Below are 21,388 nucleotides of genomic sequence, written 5' to 3'. Positions count from 1 at the left end.
AAAAAAAAAAAAAAAAAAGAATACAAATATGTTTAAGTAATCTAAACAACTCATTAAATTAGTTGTTGTTCAATAATCCAGACTATTTACTCTCTGGGGACTGGTTACTGGTAAAGGATTATTCGTGGTAAGAAAGAGCTGCCCGAGGCCACCCACTTTTCCCTGTGAGACAGACGGTGGCTTCGGCCTCCACACTGGAAGGTAGAAACCAAGAGCACACGACACAACAGGACCACTGTGACAATTCCCAGTAGGGAAGCTGACAGAAATACCCGGAAAGAAAGTGAAAAAGGAGGGGAAAGAACAGAGGGAAGGAAGAAGAAGGGATTAAAGAAGGAATCCACGCAGAGCAATGAGGGCCATTTGAGCAAACACAGGAATCCTGACATACTTTTCAGTGGCCCTGAGAACATCCTTTTATTTTATTTTTTTTTTTTTTGAGACGGGTCACATTCCATTGCCAGGGCTAGAGAGCAGTGACATCATAGCTCACAACAACCTCAAACTCCTGGGCTCAAGTTAGCCTCCTGCTTTAGTTTCCCAAGAAGCTGGGACTACAGGTGTGCACCAGGCTGATTTTTCTATTTTTTATAGAGATAGGGTCCACCTCAGGACCTCATGCAATCCTCCTACCTCAGCCTCCCAAACTGCTAAGATGACAGGCATGAGCCATCATGCCCAGACAATGTCAACACTTCCAATAGCCAAGCACTGTACAAAGAGATCTAGGTGGGAGAAAAAAACGTAAGTTAAGCTCCTATCCTTGTGCAAGCTTATCACAATCTGGTGAGGGCTAGGGGCACAAAAGGCAAGGAGTGTGGGGAGATGATAAGCACAAGAATAGAGGTCCTGATAAATACAGGCCACAGAGGAGGGACAGCTGAGCCCTCTCTGGTAGGGTCAGAGAAGCCTCCCAGCATACAATCACTAAGTACAGTGCTTCTTGTATTTCTCTTTAAAGCCATTCATTCAGCATGGGCTTAATGAGCATTTAGTTAATTGACATGCTTCCCTAACCCTAACACCAACTCCTAACCCTAACATTAACCCCTAACCCTAACTCTTCCGAGACATGGGTACTGTGTTTCAAAAATTGAATGGGAGTTTCCCAGACTGGACTGACAGGGAAGGAGAGACAGCGTCTGCATCCAGGAAATAGCTAACATCATTTAATACCGCTGGAGCTCAGAAATCGACTGGAGAGGCAGGTGGCGGAGTCTCACCAGGAGCCTGAGGCTTTATGCTCAGCTCACTGGACTGTGGTCTTATTGATAAGAGGGAATCAGAAAAGAGTTTAATCAGGAGAGAGGCATGCTCAGAGACCTGTGGTTTTGGGGGAAAACGTCCTTAATAGCTCTCAAAAAGCAAATTGTGGAGACAGAGCAGAAGTCAGGGACATTAGTCTAGGACTGATTGGAACTTCCGGAGGAGCATCTAAATCAAAACAGAGTGGCCCCAAGAAAAATAAATACAGTGCTTCTTCTATTAGTCTTTATGCTCATTCATTCACCAGGTGTCTAATGAGCATTCACTGTCAACTGAAGCATTTCGTTAATACACATTAGACTTTTAAGCTTTTTAAAGCCTTTTCATAAGCTTCATTATCTTGCTTGATTCCCAGAGTGACTATGTGAGGCAGGGAATGTAGATTTTATCACACCCATTTTACAGATGTTAAGAAACTGAGATTCAATGAGATGAACTACTTTTTCCCAAGGTTATACAGATAGCAAGGTACAAAGCCCGAGTCAGACCCAAATCTGCTTGCTCTGGGCCAGAGGCATCTTCCACTCTCAACCTAAGCTCAAAACATTGCTCAACAGACTACTAGTCATAGGAATGAAAAATTTCAAGGAGAGCAGAAACTCTTAGCAGATTGTAGAATTCTCAGAGTTACTGATCTGGACACAAATGGCACATGGGGAGAAATGCAGAACTGGCTTTGGTTTTTGTTTTTTCTTTTCTTGTTTTTATTTTTTCTTTTTAAATAATCAGTGAAGCCACTTGCATATACACATGGCACAGTGAATGAGGAGGATTTCCGAGGTGCTAACAAGATGCCTTTGCCTCCTCTCTGCTGCCAAGGTAAAATCTGTACATTAGATGGAGAGCCTAACAGGGCCGTGAAGATCTGTCTCCATCAGGAAGAAAACCTAAAAGCATTTGGTGACCTATTTAGGCTTAATTTGCTTTTAGGCGTCTCTGCCATCTGTGGGAGCCGAGAGGTGCGCTGTTGTTCAGCTCATTAATATACACTAATTTTGTTTGGTGTCTCCATTCTCCTGCATCCCAAGTACCAATGTCTTCAAAAAGCCAAGGTCACATCTTCCACCTCCTGCTAAGCACATCCTTGGTTTGTTGCTCCCAGATCTACTTGTTGAAAATGTTTTCCATTCAGTTAAATCCAGCTGATTCCACCAATGTATTAAAATGACCGGCTCTGCGTTTTACTGCTGTAAAGAGAGATTAGGCCTGCTGTAATGAAATTTTCCATTTTAGAGAGCACTTTGAGCTGAGAGGACCATTCACATTTTTGAGGCTGTCTTTTTAAAATCAGCCACTTTATCCCATCAACTTCAGGAAGACATCAAAGGGGATCTGGGCCTACCTGGTAGAGAGAACAGCCTTAAAAAAAAAAAAATGGCTATGTTGCCAATTTGTCTCCTGAACTTCCATGAGAGAGGCTGCCACAACTTTAAGATTAGAACCAAATTCTACTCATCCAAATTAGTGGGGAAAGACTGGCTGGAGAAAAAGTATAGTAGAAGTGGAAAGCACCTTAGAAATCACAAGAAGTGATTATAACATTCATTTTTTCCAACAGAACTCCTTTTACCCAGGTAAAATATATGCTGGCTTGGTTGGAGCGGGTACAAGCTCCCCTTGCCCTCCCTGGTGGCACCTTAACTACAAGCCAAATTCCTCATCTTTCAGATAAGAGAAGTCTGGAAAGTTAGGTGACTACTCCAAAGGCCAAGAGCAAGAGTCAGGGAACAAGCACAGTGTTGCTACAGGTCCCCCAGCCCAGGAAGAAGTGTTCTGGTTTTCTTTGGATTATTTTGGTGTTACTGCTTTTCTACAGAGTGGAAATCTTCAGAAATCTTCAACTCTAGTTGGTCTCTGCTTCCTTCTTTCCTAGCCTCCCCTCCTCCATGAGAACTAGCAGCTTATCTTTTTTTTTTCTCCTTGAATCCAGGCTGAAACTAGTAGAGACCTTTAGGGACACACAATCAAAGGCCGTACAGCCTCCTAATCAAAGAGCCCTTCTGGGGAAAGAACCCTCTCCACAGGGCCTGTCTGAGAGCTCCACCCTTGCCTGGGGGCTTAGCAAATTTTCTCTTGTGTGTGTCAGTAAAAAAGCCAAGCGCTAGGAGCCTACAATGCCAAGATCTAAGAAAACTGCTAGACCAACTTGCTTACCCAGGCATTTCTAGAAGGGAAGAATCCTTTTGACTAATGTGTTTAGACATTCGCTCACCATCCATCTATCACCAGCTCTTGTTTGCCAATCTCGTGCAGATCATTTATATGTGCCCAGAATCCGTGGGTAATGGGCATGTGATAAAAATAAATGGAATAAATAAATTAGTTCTTGAGCTTCTCAAATACATCCAGTTGAATTAGATGTTTCTAAAATCACTCAGTCTTGAAGAGTAAAGTCGGGACGGAGATGAAATGAAAAACAGGCTTTTTATTTGAGGAAAAATGAGAAAAAAAGGAAAAATATCTCAAAAGGCATGAAAAATTTAAAGAAGAGAGTCCTGTTTGCACAGAGAATTGGTCATAATTATTTGGGGACGGAGGGTTTGTCTCCCAACTGTCTTTGCTAAAGCCTCAAGTCAGCTTATCTCTCTAGAATTCTCCATTGAGACTTGAATTCAGGTCTGTTCAAGTGGAATCAGAAATAGTCAGTTACTTGCCATCAGTGTACACCTTCCAAGAGAAAATAAGGTTCTTTTCCCTCTAAATATTACACTTCAGAAAAGGGGAAGCAGCCTTAATTCATATTGTTATTACCTTTTCTATTATGAGATTCAGATATTTTGAACAACAAAGTATTACTCGGGTTACACATCTGGGCTAGAAACACACACACACACACACACACACACACTGTAGCAATTCTTCGCTGAGCTCTCACAATGAATGTACACCGCACTATCCTAAATCCTTTATTTGCATTAACTTCTTTATTCTTCACAACAACCCCTCAAATCAGATACTATTATTACCCGAATTGTAATATGAGGAATGTGCTAGTTTCAGATTCTCACAGAGGTTGTCTAATACAATTGTTTTTTAAAAAGAGGCAAACGGGGGAAAAACAAATTTAAGATGTATTGCACAATTAAAATGAATTATATTTAAAATAGACATTTCACATCTCCATTTACAAAACTTTATGCAGTAGAACCTCCATAGTTGACCACCCCCCTACTCTGACCACCTCCTTAAGTTGGCCTAACTTTCATAGACCAGACATGCACCACATGTAGGTATCAGTGCAGTAGGCCTGGTTCCTTATGTTGACCGGTTTGTTACAGTCCATCAGGTTGGGAACTGAAATAAATCTTAAGGCTCCCTCCTCAGCAACCAACTGTCTGGCCAAGAGGATCCCTAAAATTGAGTTGCTGTCCCCTGAGAAAGGAGGCCAGATCTGCCTCCTCATGCCCTCTCAGCTTCTTAGGGAAGTCCGCTGTGACTCACTAAAAGGCCTAAGGCCATGTAGGACCTACCTGCATGTCCTCAATATGCATAACAAACCACTTGAGTCTGTCCAGTACTTTGTCTCTGACTAACAGACCCTTTATCTTAACCATTCCTTTTCACTAATGCCTGTAAGTCTTTTAGACAGAGCCTAACTCTTTTAGCCAATTGTCAGCTGAAGAATCTTTGAACCCAGCTGTAGCCTGTAAGCTCCCCACTTCCAGATGTCCCGCCTTTTGTTTGCCAAACCAATGTATGTTTTCCACGTATTGGTTTATGACCTCACCTGTAATCTCTGTCTCCCTAAAAAGTATAAAACCAAATTGTAACCCCACCACCTTGAGTCCCGCGTGCTCAAGGCTTCTTGAGTGTGGCTCTAGGGCACGGTCCTCAAATTTGGCTCAGAATAAATCTCTTTCAATTACTTTACAGAGTACGGCTTCTTTTCCATCGACGGGGTGGTCAACTGTATATTCAAATTGGCCTAAATCACCTTTTTCTTTTTTAGGTCTTCTCACTGGGAAGATAAGGTATCACTTTGAATTTGAATTATTTTGCACTTTGGCATGTGCAGTGTTTACTAAGCACGTACCATGTATGGAAGACAGCTTTGGCAACTTCTGGGGAAACCAATGATGTGTATCTGGTCTTACCTTCGATCCATTCACAGTCAAAACTAACACACGCTCACACTCACTCATACTCCCTCCTTCCCCTCCCAGGCAAGCGGCGCCAGAGTGCCCCTATAATATTCTACCCTGATACCTTACCACAGCCCTCCCTCCAAAACCCACACCACAGTAAACACAGCATCATGGAGTGTGATAACCTATTCAGATGATTTAACTGTGGGGAAAATATTCAACATCTGTAGCAGTTGAAGTAAGAGAGACAGGAGAGACTTGACATTAGTTAATTCTGATTAACAAACCGAAGTTGCCAAGCTGGTCAGCCTTGAGCATGAACATTTTGAGAAAGAAGAAATGACTTCATTGCAAAAAGACAGGTGAACAGGAAAAACTCATTAAAATGGGTTTGATGGGCAGGAAGGAGAAAGTGAACTATTCCCCACAGCAAGAGCAAGAATCTAAGTGCAGAAAATGATGAGATCTGCAAAGAAGAGCGTCCCAGACACCCTGATGTTATAAAACTGTCAGTGCATCCAAAGCCTAAAGTTACCCAATTGTCTCAGCAGATGAGATGATTCATCCACACCCATTTGTTCAGCAAATATTTACTGAGCAGTGATCACTCGCCCAAGTGTGCTGGGAGGCAATGGTGAGGGCCAACAAGGACCATCCCAGTCTATCAGGGCTATCCTCGGCCAGAGCAACTCATTCTCCTCTGTCTGTGGTGCTCAGTTCAGAACCTCTCAAAGGAAGTTTGCCACATTGAACCACATTCACTAATTCTGCTTCCTTCAAAATTTACAAATTCAGTCTACCTATTTTTTTTTAAGCCAAACACCATTTCCCATTTCATATAAATAGAAGTCATGGGCTGGGCACTGTGGCTCACGCCTGTAATCCTAGCACTCTGGAAGGCCAAGGAGGGTGGATTGCTTAAGCTCAAGAGTTTAAGACCAGCTTGAGCAAGAGCAAGACTCATCTTTAAAAATAGCCAGGTGTTGTGGTGGCACCCAGCTACTTTGGAGGCTGAGGCAAGAAGATCACTTGAGCCCAGGAGTTGGAGGTGGCACTCTACCAAGGGTGACAAAATATGACTCTGTCTCAAACAAACAAATAAATAAACAACCCCTCCCCAAACCAGACATCATTGTAAAATAAAAGCCAGCTCCATATAAATCAAAACTATCAATGTCTTTTTTGAGAAAGGCTGTGGGTACAGGGGTGTCCAACCTTTTTCTCCTCTGTTGTACCTAGAGAAAACAAGATCTGGTTTGGGTCACACTTTAATATACAAACACTAATGAAAGCTGATTAGCAAAGAAAGTCTGTGTATACTTTTTTTGATATTCAACACCACAGATAAGCAAAAAAGTCTTCACAAAATTGGCATACAGCCCTCGGGCCACAGGTTGGACACTGTGTTGTAGGAACTGGGCTGAAACTTAAGGAGATGCAAAGATTTTATTTAGGAATAAATTTGTGGAATAAAATCTGAACCATTTCTTCGTTGTCTGCTATAAAGCTGGGAAGGAGGTATGTTTTGTCCTAAATGGTGGGAGTTGGGGGATATAATTTATTAGAGAACTTAACCAATATGCAGTGGGAGCAAAAACTGATAGAAATTTCCAGAAGCACAGATAGTCCTTGTCTTGCGTATATGTTGAGCAGATTTGTAAATATTATAACTATTGACTTCATTTCATGAAATTCATATTTCTATTAAATTGATATCCTATGATAAGGAAAATTTTCTTTATTTGTCATTTATGTGTCTTGTCCAAGTTCCTAAGTTCTTTTATTTGTTGCCTGATCCTTTAGACCAGTGATTTTCAACTGGTACGGCACAGCACATTGGTGCGCCATGAGATGATGTTAGGTGTGCCCTGAAAAAATTTTAAAGATCATTAACTAAATAATTTTCAAAGGAAGTACAAAGCATATTAAGTATATTCCTTTTTTAAATATATTTTTTTGGTCAACATCATTTAAGTATGCCATGGACGCTTAACTATAGGTTCAAGTGTGCTGTGAGAAAAAAGGTTGAAAAACACTGCTCTAGAAAGTGGCTCTCAAAGCAGGGCCTTCTGCCCACAGGGAGACCAACAGGTTACTCAACAGGTTGCCCACCAATCCCAAAGCTTTCTCTTACGTGCCTGAATGAGATCAACTCATTAATAACCGCCTATCGATGTTTTGCTAGATTTGGCATTCTAAGACTTAAAACTAATGATGTTCAGAGCTTAGAGAGTTTAGAGATGGCTCCAATTCAGTATTTTGCCAATTCAGGATTTTACTAGCATTGCAAGTCTCCTAGGTCACACCTGCATGTACAAAGGGTTGAAATTCCTAGTTGGGGGAAGGAGACTTACCATCAGGGCTGCCTTAAATTGATCGTGTTCTTACACCGCTGCTCTTCTTGCTTTTTAATAGCAAATTATTGTCAGCTTTGCTCATCATTATCAATCTAGTTTGTTGTGGGTTGTTTTTAATGCCACAATATGTAGTAATGAATATTTATGAATTTTTAAGCTATAATTTTCCCAAACTGGATTCTGATATGTAGGCATTGCATTCAAGTATGATTCATCCATACCCCACAGCTAACACAGACGAACATGCTTCCCCATAATCTGCTCATGTGAGAAAATTTCACTGGTAATGTGTGCAGTACATGATTTTAGTATGAAAATTACTTAAAATGTACCATCAAGGTAAATCCAATACTGTGACTGGGTTACTTTATGTTCACATGATATTGTTTTAAAACAAAAAGCAAACATGAGCTAATGGTTTAATCTTCTTACACAAATAATGGGCACTTAATGTCTAGCATTTTTTGGTTTGTTTGAGGCCAGACTTTATCACTTCAACACAGAAATGAATAGTGTAAGTCAAAATTGTGGGTCATTTTTCAAGGTCCGTATTTCCTTAACTGTGTTCTACCGGATGTTAAGAGACCTTCTGGAAATGATGGATTCTTTGCTCAGATAAATTGGGAGAAATAGACCCATAGTATGTCCCCCTTCTAGGGATTTGCAAGGCCTTTTAACATATTGTGATGGTGAATTTGATGTGTCAGCTTGGCAAGACAATGACAATATAAGATTTGCTCAAACACTGGTCTGAATGTTGTTGCGAAGACACTTTTCAGATAAGATTGACATTTAAATCAGTAGACTTTGAGTAAAATAGGTTGTTCTCCCTAAAGTGAGTGGGCCTCAGCCAACCAAGTAAAGGCCTTAGAAGAAAAAAGGCTGATATTCCTTGAGGAAAAGGGAATTTTTCTAGATGATTGCCCTTGAACCCAAGTAGAAGCATCATTTTAACCTTGAGTCTCCAGCCTGCTGACCTCCCCAGTAAGATTTTTTCCTTCTCTCTCTGTTTTTTTTTTTGACCTGCACATTTTCAACTTGTCAGGCTCCACAAGTAAATGAACAAATTCCTTAAAATCTCTGTCTCTGTCTCTCAAAACACACACGCACGCGCGCATGCACACATACACACCCTTAGTGGTCCAGTTTCTTGACAGCACATTGTTTAACGCACATATTAAAGGTTCTGAAAGTTTTGGAATTTAAAGATCTTGTTCAACTCAGTATTTTCCTCAGTTTATTTAACCACAAAACACTTTTTCACGCAATAGCTGCTAATAACACTAACACAACTTGGAAGATGCTTTTCTCAAGACTCTACACAGATATAGGTTTATCTGGAGCCTCTGCCAGCAATAGAGGACTGTGAATCTTTCTGATTCATAAGCTAACAGCACAAGTAGTGGAACGAAAGATTCCACACATATTTTCTTCTGCACAGGGCACAGAAGAAGAAAACTCCATGTTCTATGAGCACAGTGAGGCAAATGTCCTTGGTGAATCCAGTTTCACACATAACTTTGTCTTATGAAAAGATGTTTATGGATGAGATAGACCTACAGCTGTGCTTTAGTAAAGTACTCCTTCCTGAATGTTCGGGCTGCTATCAATACTATAATACTATAGGCTGGTATCTTAGAAACCAAAATGTATTAACTGCAGTTTTGGACGCTGGGAAGTCCAAAAGCGAGGCCTTGGCAGAGCTAAGGTCAGGTCAGGGCCTGTTTCCTGGTTCATAGATGGTGCCTTCCAGCTGTGTCCTCAATGAGGACAAGAGTCTATTTTATAAGGGCAGGAATCCCATTCCTAAAGGCTCCACTCCTATGACCTAACCACCTCTCCAACGCCTTAGGGCTTAGGATTTGAGTGCATAGATTTGGAGGGGACACTGACATGCAAGGGACGTTTCTGGGTCTGCAGCATCACAGGCACAGACGATGTGCAAAAGCAGGGGCCTGGCCAGAGAGGCTGACTAACCCTGGAGAAGTCTCCGCACCCCAGACCTCTTTTTCCTGTCTTGTCCCTTCTTGGGTATGTTTCCTGACATGGTCCTCACTAGCCCCAATTCATCCTTCAGATCTTGTTCTAGAAGCTCCTTCCTCTAGGAAACGTTCTCGGACCACATCCCACTCCAAACCCACCAGACAAGGCTGCTCTATCCCCTGTCACTTGCAAACACCCTGCCCCCCATTACTAGACTGAAACCTTAGTGATTATCAATGCCCATCTGTCCTGTAAGACTGTAAGGTCCACGTGAATATCAGGGTTCAGAACATGACACCCCAAAATATGCCACCTCAGCATACTGAGTATTTTAAGCTGAAGAAAATTAAGAAAATTGCAGAAGCAATTTGCGAGGCTGAGGCAAGAGAATTGCTTAAGCCTAAGAGTTTGAGGTTGCTGTGAGCTGTGACACCACAGCACTCTACCCAGGGCAACATGGTGAGAGTCTGTCTCAAAAAAAAAAGAAAAGGAAAGGAAAATTGCAGAAGCGGGAGGGTCTCTCTGACCTTCTCCCCATCTCCTCTCAACTGATGTGGGCCAGAGAAACCGGCGTTCCTCCCCCTGCTCTTAAGAAGGTCTGACCTTCTTCCTTTCTCTTGAAGATGTGTGACACATGTTCTTCCTGATACCCGGAGGGAATACATGTCACACTGGGACTCCAGGGGGAATCTGATCGCACAGGCCCTGCTAAGTTCCCCCCAGTCGTCACCACCAGATCACACCCCTGGGCCCCCAATCATACTTCTGCATGACTGCCCATCAAAATACAGTTTCCCGGGGTCTTTGGATCTTCATTTCTGAAGGTTCCCATATCACATAGAACTTATGCTAAATAAATCTGCCATGCTTTTCTCTTGTTAATCTGTCTTATGTGGTAGGCGTGTCGGTTATGAGCTGTGGGATAGGTGAGGGAAACATGCTACTTCTTCTCTCCACCATGGACAGGGTGTTTCCCTCTTGCTCATCTCGCAGCCCCAGTGCCTGGGAATCACGGGGACCCCGAGTGAAGGGACAAAGGATTGAAAGGAGTGTCCTTCTCCCTAATTTTCGTCAAGGTTCCATAGATAATTTTTTTTTTTAGACAGAGTCTCACTCTTTCACCCTGGGTAGAGTGCTGGTGTCATATCTCATAGCAACCTCAGACTCTTCAGCTTAAGGAATCCTCTTGCCTCAGCCTCCCAAGTAGCTGGGACTACAGGAGCCTGCCACCATGGCTGCTAGTTTTTCTATTTTAGTAGAGGCAGGATCTGGGTCTTGCTCTGGCTGGTCTAGAGCTCCTCAGTTCAAACAATCCACCTGCCTCAGCCTCCCAGAGTGCTAGGATTACAGATGTGAGCCACTACACCGGGCCAGAAATGTCTTTCTTTATAGTTAAATCAGAGTGCCCTACTCTCATCTCTCCTTAAAATATCTTCACCTTCCTAACCTTAAAAAAAAACCTGCACCAAGAGTCCACAAAGTGTTCATAGGTGTGTATATGTATACACACATATAGCCACACAGTCCCTTGCTCTTGTAAATAACAATAATAAAAACAAATAATCACGCACTAGGCACAACAATGTGTGACAAGAGATGAGGACCCAGGGAGAGGTAGGTTTGGGGAGTGAGAGAGGCTGAACCCAGTTACAGCTGTATCGTTTTCTGGGTCAAGTAAAATTGTGCAGAAGTTTTCAAACCTATAAAAAGAAAAGAAGAGGCTCCGTCTTAATTCCAAAATCGCTTCCTCATCCTGCCTCTGCCATTTACCCAGCCTAGTGCTACATTGTGTACATGGAAAATGGGTTTCTCTTCCCAGAATTATCGTTGGAAATAAAACCATTAAGAAGAATAATGCATTGGCAGATAGACAGGCTTTCATTTCAGGAAATCTGGCCTCGTATTGGAGGAATCGCATGTGTGTGGAAGAAGCACGGGTACAGGTGAGGGTGGCACGCAGTGAATGCTGGTCTTGGGACATGTGTCCCTCTGCCAGGCCTTCAGCTCCTCCTCCCACGCAGGGAGGGGCCAGACTGCTCAGGATGCTAGAGCTGATACGGCTAGCCCACTCCTTCTGGGCTCATACCTAGAGGCACGAAACCTGTGCCACCGATAGTGTCCTCTGAAGAGGTTGACAGTGTGGGCATCCCAGGCAAGATGCAAATGTAGGGCGCCCCCGAGGTCCCTTCTCTTTCACCCTGTCCCCTCTAGTCTACAGATAAGCCTCTAGATAAGGCCACAGATACCACCAGTTCCTGGCATGGGGGAGAAGCCAAGGCATCTAAATGCCTAGATACCTGTCTTCTTCCAGTCAAGTCCTTCTCCAGCACAGAGAAGTTCAAGCATGAGCGAGCAGCTCTGACAGAAAGGGAATTCCCACCCACCCACCCACCTCTGCCCTGCGCACTTGAGACCATGGAAATTCGCACCAGACATGCTTAAATTTGCTAAATACATTTCACACTTTCAAAAATCTAGACTTCCTATTACAATGTTCCATGCTTTTTTGGTACAAGAAGTGGATATTGAAAAGTCTCACTTTTAAAACTAGGGATTCTTTTTTCATTCTCCAGAGAAAGCCAGAGCATGTGTGACCTCCAGCACCCTTGCAGATCCCATCACTGACAACCCTGAATTAGGATGAGGCCACCTGCTCAACTGAACTGAAATTCATTGCTATGATCCGGGTATCAAAAACCAGGATGCTTTTTACCAAAAAAAAAAAAAAAAGACAAAGGCTCTGCGAATTCCTTCTTCCTATTGATGACAATATTTATTGAAGGATACCTTTCAGGACTCAGAGCCAAGAGGCCAGGTCACTCTGCCCAGATTACAGAGGCTGAATGACCTTATTCTACGTACAGTACAAAGTGACGGCCCACCCACCTGGGGCCTGAGGCATACCGGGTCATTTCTAAACAATGGAGGACAAGGTTGGGCCACTGGAAGCCATGCAAACCCAAGCTGCAAAAATGAGTCTAGCCTCCGGCCCATAGGCTGGAGGTGGCAGGTTCAAACCCAGCTAAAAACTGCAAAAATAAAATAAATAAATAAATAAAAATGAGCCTAGGCTTACCCGTTCAAGCTGTGCTCTTCAGTCTCTCAGAGGAGCCACTTGCAAGTCAGCTCCACTTAAAACCCTTGGCTCAGGGACATCTTGTTGCTTTGTTACCCAAGTCTGTAAAACTCTTAGAATAACTGATGATGAAAATCCCAGCCAACTTTTTTTCTCTTTATGGGGTGGGGGGCAAAAACCCAATGCATGAGTCTATTTGAAATCATTTTATGAATTTTAATCATAGCAAATGTGTTTTAACAGTAGTCATAAAATCAACATTACCACATGTACAAAGGACAAGACACCAGTTTGGCATACAAAAATACCATATATTAAAATTGGGTTCATTGGAAAAACTCAGGACTGGCTAAGACACCATCTGTAACAGAGAGAGCAAGCAGGAATGCTTTTAAGACATTCAGATTTATAAACAGCAGCTTGATATCCCCTTTACGAAGTCAATATTTGGCAACATTTGGACAATATTTTCTCCACAGCCCAGCAGCTCATTTATTTGTAGGGCTATTTGGCCCTCAAAGGAAAAAAAAAAAGCTCCTAAAATAAATAATCCACATAATTGTAAATGAAACATGTCAAGGACTTGAGTTAACAGCCTCCAAGCAGCATTGATCTAGATATTTGACTGGAGTATTCATTATCAAGGGGGCCAGGGAACCCACCACGGAGCTGTCTGCCTGGAAGGACCCCGGGCACCAGCTACGTGGCATAGGTTGGGAGTTTGTAACCACCCCATGCTGAAACCAGCTTCCACACCTGGAACTGTCAAGTGAGGCAAACATGAACAAGGGGTGGAATAAAAAATATATAACAAATAAAAAAATACATATATAACAAATAACAACCACCAGGCTATTTTCCCAACAGTATTAACACACTCAAGTCAGGATAGATCCACATAAAAGGCATTGTATCCCACCATTAAGAGGACGCTGGAGTCTGTACCATCTCCAGAGCAGGCTCCAAAATTTTCCAGCGTGCTGAAGACCCGAGCCAAGAGCACAGCCTAGGATGGTAGGAAAAATGGGGCCTCCCTGGACTCTCTTGTCAGCTGAGCAGTGTCTTCAAAGCAAGTGTCCTAACTTGAATTTGACAGCTCGTACTGGAATGAGAGGTTGTTATTGACTAAATTGTCTTTAGTTGTCCCATACTTCTTTCTCCAGCTGGTTTCTGCCATGATGGACCTTCAGCTCTTACGATGAGTTATCTTTATTAAGTATTTCCTTACTCTCTGGGCTTATCTGCCTGTCTGTTGATACAAACCCAGGGCTTTGTCTCTACCTCTCCCACAGAAGGTCTGCTTAATTACTAGGTTGCCTCTCAGCCAGGAAAAACCTCGTGGGAGAAGCACAGTATAGGATATCAGCTATTTACATAGAGGTAACAAAGATATCAGCTTGTTCCTTTTTAAGAAGCCTCTCTTGTAACTTTCCCCTTCTTTTTACAGCCCGTATTCCTCCACCACCATCCTATCAACTGTCCACTTCTAGATTCTCAATAAACAAATGTCAAATTAAAAACTGACCATCCTTTGGAAAACTCTTGTTAGAACCCGATAACTAACATTCAGGGAGATGACAAAAGACTTTCACACAGGCTACCAGCTCCACATCCTGTAGTGCTGAATTTTGTTCTAGAAGAACAAAGGCAGTTACAGGGGACACCCTTAGAAAAACAAAGAAAATGCATGCTGTTGTAGACTTCAAGAGGGCCCTCGGTACTGTGCCCCAAATATTACTGACCGTCCCTAAAAATGTAATCATATGAACAGTATCAAAACCCTTAGATTAGAATAATAAAACCCAGCTAATGAGGGATGAGTGTTTCAAGCACCACTACATTGTGAGTGAGATATACATAATGGGATACCCCAGGCAGTGAATCCTGAAAATAAAATAATAATTGGCTCCACTAGGCAAGGAAATTTGTGTAGAAAAATGAGAGCCACATTGCAGAAGTTCGGGAATGATGGAACCTTATCCCTGACCACTTGAGCAGAGCCAAAAAAACAAGATATTTGGAAGAAATTAAATGCCCCACCCACATGCCCCATTATTTCTCAATGATCAGTGGCTTTCCAATAAAGTGTACCCGGTAGAACCCACCTCTTCATGTACTTGAAAACTCTCATGTTCACACAGACACTCCCAAAGGTAGCTGGGTTGGCATAATGTATGCAGCCCCTAGCAACTATTAAGAAATTAACATCTAAATTCAACATTATAAAACTACAAATTGGAAAACACATTATTTTTATTTGATTTTTAACTCCAATGACAGCTAAATCATGTGTCTATATGACTGTGTGTGTGTGTATATATGTAGTAAGTCAATTCTATCAAAAAAAATCAATGGCTTTAATTTCCATTTATTTTTTAGAAATGTTTCATGTGGAACAAAATCCAGCAACTGATCATCATTGCTTGTGAAATAGACTATTACTTTCAAAATACTTAGAGAATCATGGGACTATTTCACTCTTCTCTAGAGTTTGTTTCGATAAGAACTACCTTGTGGGTGACAATCTACTGAGAATGATGGAAATGTCGAGCAGCAGCCTCTCTATCTAGGTCAAGGATGACAGATCTACTGATGGACACTTCTTGCGAGGAAACAAAATGCTGACTTGGTGGTAGCATCACTTTTCTGAGGGAAGATAGAAATGGAAGTCTTTTGCATATCACTCTTCTCATAACACTAATCTTTGGACCACTCACTTCCTTTTACATCTAAAGAAAAACTGTCATTTTGGCAAAACTTTTCAAATTATTTTTAAAGACAAGCTAAAAAGAACAGTCTTACCCCACTGATGAGTCTCAAGAGAAAAAAAAAATCAACCCCAATTCTGCTAAATGGAAGGAAAAGCATTGGGTTTACATTCCATTTGGAAAACAATGAAAAGCAGAATAACCGATTTTGACACAGGACAAGTTTTCAGATAAGGGGATGGGAACTCTACAAATCAAAATCTAGGCTGGAATAAATACCAGATTACCTGCAAGAGTCTGAAAGTTACATGAAAATATATCTGAATTCTCTGCTTTGTTGCTGAAAAAGTAATTCTAGTAGCTTTAGTAACCTTCAAGTTTTTAAATTTCATGGGCAATGTTCTCCACTGTTTGAAAAAAATGTTTTTGTGCAAAGCCTCAAATCTTTTAGTGATAACTAAAATTAAAAAGGAGAGAGACTAAAAACAATCCTGACTCTAAAAATAGTACCAACGTTTCAGTCTGGCATCTGAAAAATGATGCCCACATATGCCCACACCAAAGAGAATGACAAGCTGGCAGGCCTCAAGGACGTATAAAAAACACTCTGAACCCCGCAAAACATGCTTGCTCTTAATGTTTCACAGCAATGATGTTAGGGTAAGATATTTGGAAGTGAACAGGGATTTCATTCAGCTTTTTTTTTTTTTTTTCTGTAACATTTACTTTTTGGCCACAAGATCCCAAACACAATTCACAGAACAGATCATGCATAGCTTGCAAGTCAAACATTTTACAGCTACTTTCTAACTACTATTTTTAGACAACAGATTCACATGCAGCTAATGATTCCAGAAAGGGGGCTTAATAAAGCACGCTGTAAGCTTCACTGATCATTCCTTGGCCCAGAGTGCATTAGCAAGTAACCCCAAAGGGCAATCAATAAATTTTTACTGTCATACTTGAGATCACATATTTTTTAAGGCCAGAAAGACATGTTCTTTTTTTCTTTTTGCCAGCTGCTTGTTACTTAGCCTACAAACTCCCTTCTTGGCCTTGCTGTTACTCCATTAAATACCTTGATGCTAGATCCTCATGCAAACCATTCAGACTGAGTCTTACAACACAGTAGCCACTAGCCACATGGGGTACTTAACTTTAAATACAATTTAAAATCTAGTTCCTTCCTCATACTAACCCCTCGAACTGCTTGATAGCCAATGTGGCTAGTGGCTACTGCAGTGGACAGTGCAGGTTAATAGAATATCTCCATCATCACAGAAAGTTGATTGAACAGTACTGACCTACAAGATTCTATGGACTGTACCAGCAGGTGGTATGACCTTCAAGGGACCCACTCTGTAAGCCACGCACAACATTAAACTTAATTATATTTTTAAAGAAAACACCTTAGAGCTTTTTGATCACTAAGTATGACTAGAACTGAAACCAATTTGCTTTTTCATCACAATGGCTTATGCCCCAGGTCATTACACAAAAATTTTCCAAAGACAATGCTTTTTGGTAGCATACTCGGCTCTAAATAACACAGTAAGCATTCTCTTGCTTTTGCCAAGATCATTAATAAAGATAAAAATTCATGCTTCTTATAGATTACTATTTACACAACACTCATTGTCCTTTACACATAAAGGGGGGAGGGTGTGGACACCAGTGTTTTGCAATTTTTTAAATTCAGACCACACAGTGATAGTTTTCTTTCAATGTCTATAACCATCCCTAAGTCAACCCTCCTTTCCCAGAGAGGTAGATGCTAACTAAAATGAATACATAAACCTGCAAAAATCCTTAAAGCGATAGTTAACAAGGGTGTTCAACAACCCTGGAAACAATCAGAGCCACAGAGAGTTGTCAACAGGTCTAGGGAGGAAAGCGAGGATTCTGCAATGCAAAGTTCTGGTCCCCTTTTGCTGGGGAGGGACAAGCTGCAGGCCTCAGTGGGCTCTTCTATAAAATGAAGCCACCACAGGTTACTTGCAGCTCTAACGTTCTGTGCTTTCTACTTGTGACTTTTCATTGATGTGCAAATATGAATTCTGGTTGATGGTGTCACTGTCCAATTCAAATATGAATTCTGGTTGATTGTGTCACTGGACTTCGGTCACATGGGGCTGATGCTTTGTTCGTGTCATTGGTAAATGCCAGAAGAGGCCAGCGCAATGGGATGCCAAGTTACAGTAAAACATCATAGGCCTATAAAAGTTCTACCTAGCAGGCTGAGACCTCTCTTATCTCTCTCTCTCATACACACACACACACACAAATGCACATCCTAACAAGCAAGTACACAAATAACTGCAGGCGGAATCCATTTAAACAATGTTTCTTATGTCAGGAAGACACACCAAAAATTCTCATTTTGGTCGTTAATTGTTAGGATAAATTGTAAGGTCAAGAATCCACTGCACTGCAGATTAATTTTGCCCCGCTTAATTGCAGCTCTAGCACAGGACTGCCTTGTAGGTAGAAGTTCTGTGGACATTTTTACTCTATAGTTTTGCACTAAAAAACACAGGACACTGTATCATCACACACATTAGTGTCTATATATAACCTACTTGCACAAGTAGAACTCTATCACATAGATCACATCTACAGGGTCAGTCATTTCATACTGTACACAGATATATGCAGATATCACTCACAAAATTAGTTTGAATATGGCATAGCTCAAAATTGCAAGGGTAAAGTCCATTTGAAAGGTAGTAATTTTAATACAACATTTCTGTAGTGTATTTTTTTTTCCCCTCCAAGAGAAATAGAAATTAGGTCAGACATGCATTACAGCAGCCTGGGAGAGTTTGAGAAATTGACACTAACCCAACAGTATATTATGTTACATAATAGAGGATAGTATTCAGCTAATATGATACCTAAATTATTAATACCAAATAAATCCTAGATTACTGTTGTATAATGCCCAATAGCTTACACAATAAAATGGCATTTTAACCTAATTTCTAGTTTGAGCTTTCAAATACATTTCCTAAAGGTCTTACCTGACAAATTTGAAAATGCTGAAAAACCGGAGCTCATAATTCTATATTGAGTTTTCATGCCAATTAAGTGTTAGATTTGTAGTGTAGGCATTGTATTTTTGTTTTATTTCACATTAATTCCATCACTTTAATATGCCCATTTTGTGCTGCTTGAAGATAACAGTCAGCATAGAAAATAAATAAAGTGTCCGGCCTCACAAGCCTAGTATCTAGCCTTGCTTTTCGGAACCAGTCACTAGTTCTCCTGGCTTCACCTTCCCTCCCCCTCCCCGCCATTTTCAGGGATTCAGTGGAACATAAAAACAGTTATATTTATGAGTGGAGTCCTTGTCACACACCACTTGCCTCATGAATCCCACAAAAGAAATGAGATGAGAACTGTCAAGCTCAAGCTATTTCTGAATGCACACACTCCCAGAGACGGGATTCATGGCTTAATGCTCGCAGATCTTTCTTCGTAATCATCTATAGACCATTGCACATTTCAGAATATTTGACAGTCTATGAGGAATTGGTCCACTTACATTGGGAATATGAGTTGTTCATCTAACTTACCACTTTTCTCAGTAAAAGCATATACTTAAATACAAGAGATTTCCCCCACTTAAACCAACAAGAGAAAACTAGAATTCTAGCTGGTTTGACTCTCATGAAACAACATCTTTCAAGAAATAATCATAGACAGGCTATTAAAATGCCCGTGTGGGTCTGCCAGCAGTTTATGACACTCATGGCCATTAAAATACGCTAAAATGGGGAGAAAAGACAGATTATTCTGTTACCCTCCGTGTATGTCTTTGAAAATACAAGATTTTATACACGGAAGAAGAGCAAGTATGGGGTATGGGAGGGAACGTGGGGCAGACTCCTCCCTGGGAGGGTCCAGGGGTCCACACAGTGATCACCATTTCCCACACTGGTTTCATTCATGCCGTGAAGTCTTAACTCCTGGGATGCTTCTGCAAAGACTCAACCACCTGAGGTAAATCAAATTAGACACACACACACAAATACACAATATTTACATTTGAAATTCTCATTCTGTGAGATGGCTTGAGAAAAACTGGCATACATACAGGTTTCCTGTGGGATTAGGCATTTCTCATTATTTCTAGGTTTATTGCTCCCCTGTTGGGCTTTCAGTTTAATAAGCGCGGAGCGAGCTCTAATTACAAGTGAGGAGAAATGAAGGTGCGGGACAAAACACAACACATTGGAGACATTGGTTCAAATATTTTCTCTAAAAAACGGTTGTCCACTTAACTTGTTCTGATTTGGGTGCCATTCAAAACGTATAAAAAGCCTCTGCAACTAAATGAAGATTGGGTTTCATTAAAAAAAAAAAAAAAAGTGAAGAAGCCAGGACTGCATGTCTTCACTGCATTTTTACACGGATTCGCAGGTTTGAATCTACTTGTTTACACAGCATCTTTGTTTTAATCTACCGCATTTAGAGAAGATCAACATTGTGCACACTTGGACAGTTTCACGTCTAAGTAGAGTACGTCTATCTCGGAACATGATTGTGAAAATCATAAATTACAGTCCATTTGATACATGATTATGAGAAGGCATGCAATCATCTTCAAAGCCGTGGCCGTTAAAACTCAGAACAATTTGCTTGGCGTCTTGTAGAGACCTCACCTTCTGCCCTTCACGTCGGTCTTGGGGTGAATCAAGGGACAACCCAGAGGCCAGCACTCGGCACCAAATGGTCAGTGTCACCCCCCTTCTTCTCCCCGGGATCCCGTCACCAACAGCTGCTCAACCCCTAAGTTGGCACCCACAGAGACTTCCCCACGGTCCCTTCAGCCGCAGGATATCACAGTGAAGCGCTTAGAAATGCAGGACATGTTGTGGAGCACGATGCCCAGCAGGAAGACCAGGACGCAGGCCACCAGGATGACCGTGCACACCCCGGACCAGGTGGAGCTCTTCACCACGCCCCGCCGGTCCTGCTCCTCCTCCGCCGCCTCGGGGGCCGCCCCGCCCTGCAGAGGCTGCTGTTCCGCAGGGATGGTCACCACGGTGACAGACTTCTGCTGGCTCCCGGGCAGCAGGCGGCAGCCCATGTCTCCTGGCAGCAGCGCGCGCTCCTTGGAGATGGGCAAGGGCAGCATGTAGCACCCGTTGCTGGGAAGTTTGATGAAGACTGGAGTGTGCTCGGAAGTGTGCGGGATGGCTATGACGGCCAGGACCTCAGGGTCGTCGGGGAGCTGCGACACGGAGAAGCCCGGGGGCAGCTTGGTGATGCCTCGGCACCAGGGGCACCTCACGTCCTTCTGGCTCGTCCTCATCTGCTGGAGGCACACAGAGCAGCAGGTGTGTTTGCAATCCAGTAGCTTGGGCCTTCGCCGGGGGCTGTAGTAATTGAAACAGATCTGACACTCCAGCAAGGAGTCCTGGGAGAGCGTCTCCATGGCTGACCGTGAGCTGGTGGGCAAGGCCAAGGTGAACGAGCTGGTTCTCAGAGGCCACCACTCAGCGCCTTCCCCGAGCTGCGAGCTCACAGGCTTCTAGCATTTGCAAGTGCGTTCATGTCTGAAGGAGACAAATAGTACAAACAAAAGTTAATTACTCCAAAGAAGTTGAGATGTCAACACATTTAAATTGCTCGAAAGTCTGGACACTGGGTCAAAAGCTGAAAAATTTCCCACTCATGAAGCCATGGGAGTCCTGTACCGTCCAGAGGAAAACAAGTGAAAGTTGTCTTGGATACAGCCTGTCAGAGCAAATGTTCTGCTCATTGTAAAAGCAGCGAGCACGGGCAGCAGGTGCAGTGAGCCTCCCAGCTTCAGGCAGAGGGTCTATGGTTTCTGTTTTGTACATTTCAGCCAACCCTGGGTTGTCCTTCTAACACAGAATGGAGAACTTCTCTTGCTTCCGCTAATAG

General features: G+C 42.3%; 1 protein-coding gene across 1 annotated transcript; it reads right to left on the bottom strand.

Annotated features, from left to right (window-relative positions):
• Nucleotides 1-15,110: 15,110 nt before the first annotated feature.
• On the bottom strand, nt 15,111-21,030 carry RNF152 (ring finger protein 152). Its single transcript, XM_023512374.1, has one exon. It carries the CDS (start codon nt 20,913-20,915, stop codon nt 20,304-20,306), a length of 612 nt encoding a protein of 203 aa, XP_023368142.1. The 5' UTR covers nt 20,916-21,030; the 3' UTR covers nt 15,111-20,303.
• Nucleotides 21,031-21,388: the final 358 nt, after the last annotated feature.

The sequence above is a fragment of the Otolemur garnettii genome, unplaced genomic scaffold, assembly GCF_000181295.1.
Source record: "Otolemur garnettii isolate 467f Iridium unplaced genomic scaffold, OtoGar3 scaffold00027, whole genome shotgun sequence".
NCBI classification, from domain to species: domain Eukaryota; kingdom Metazoa; phylum Chordata; class Mammalia; order Primates; family Galagidae; genus Otolemur; species Otolemur garnettii.
This window is presented reverse-complemented; position numbering and strand designations above follow the sequence as displayed.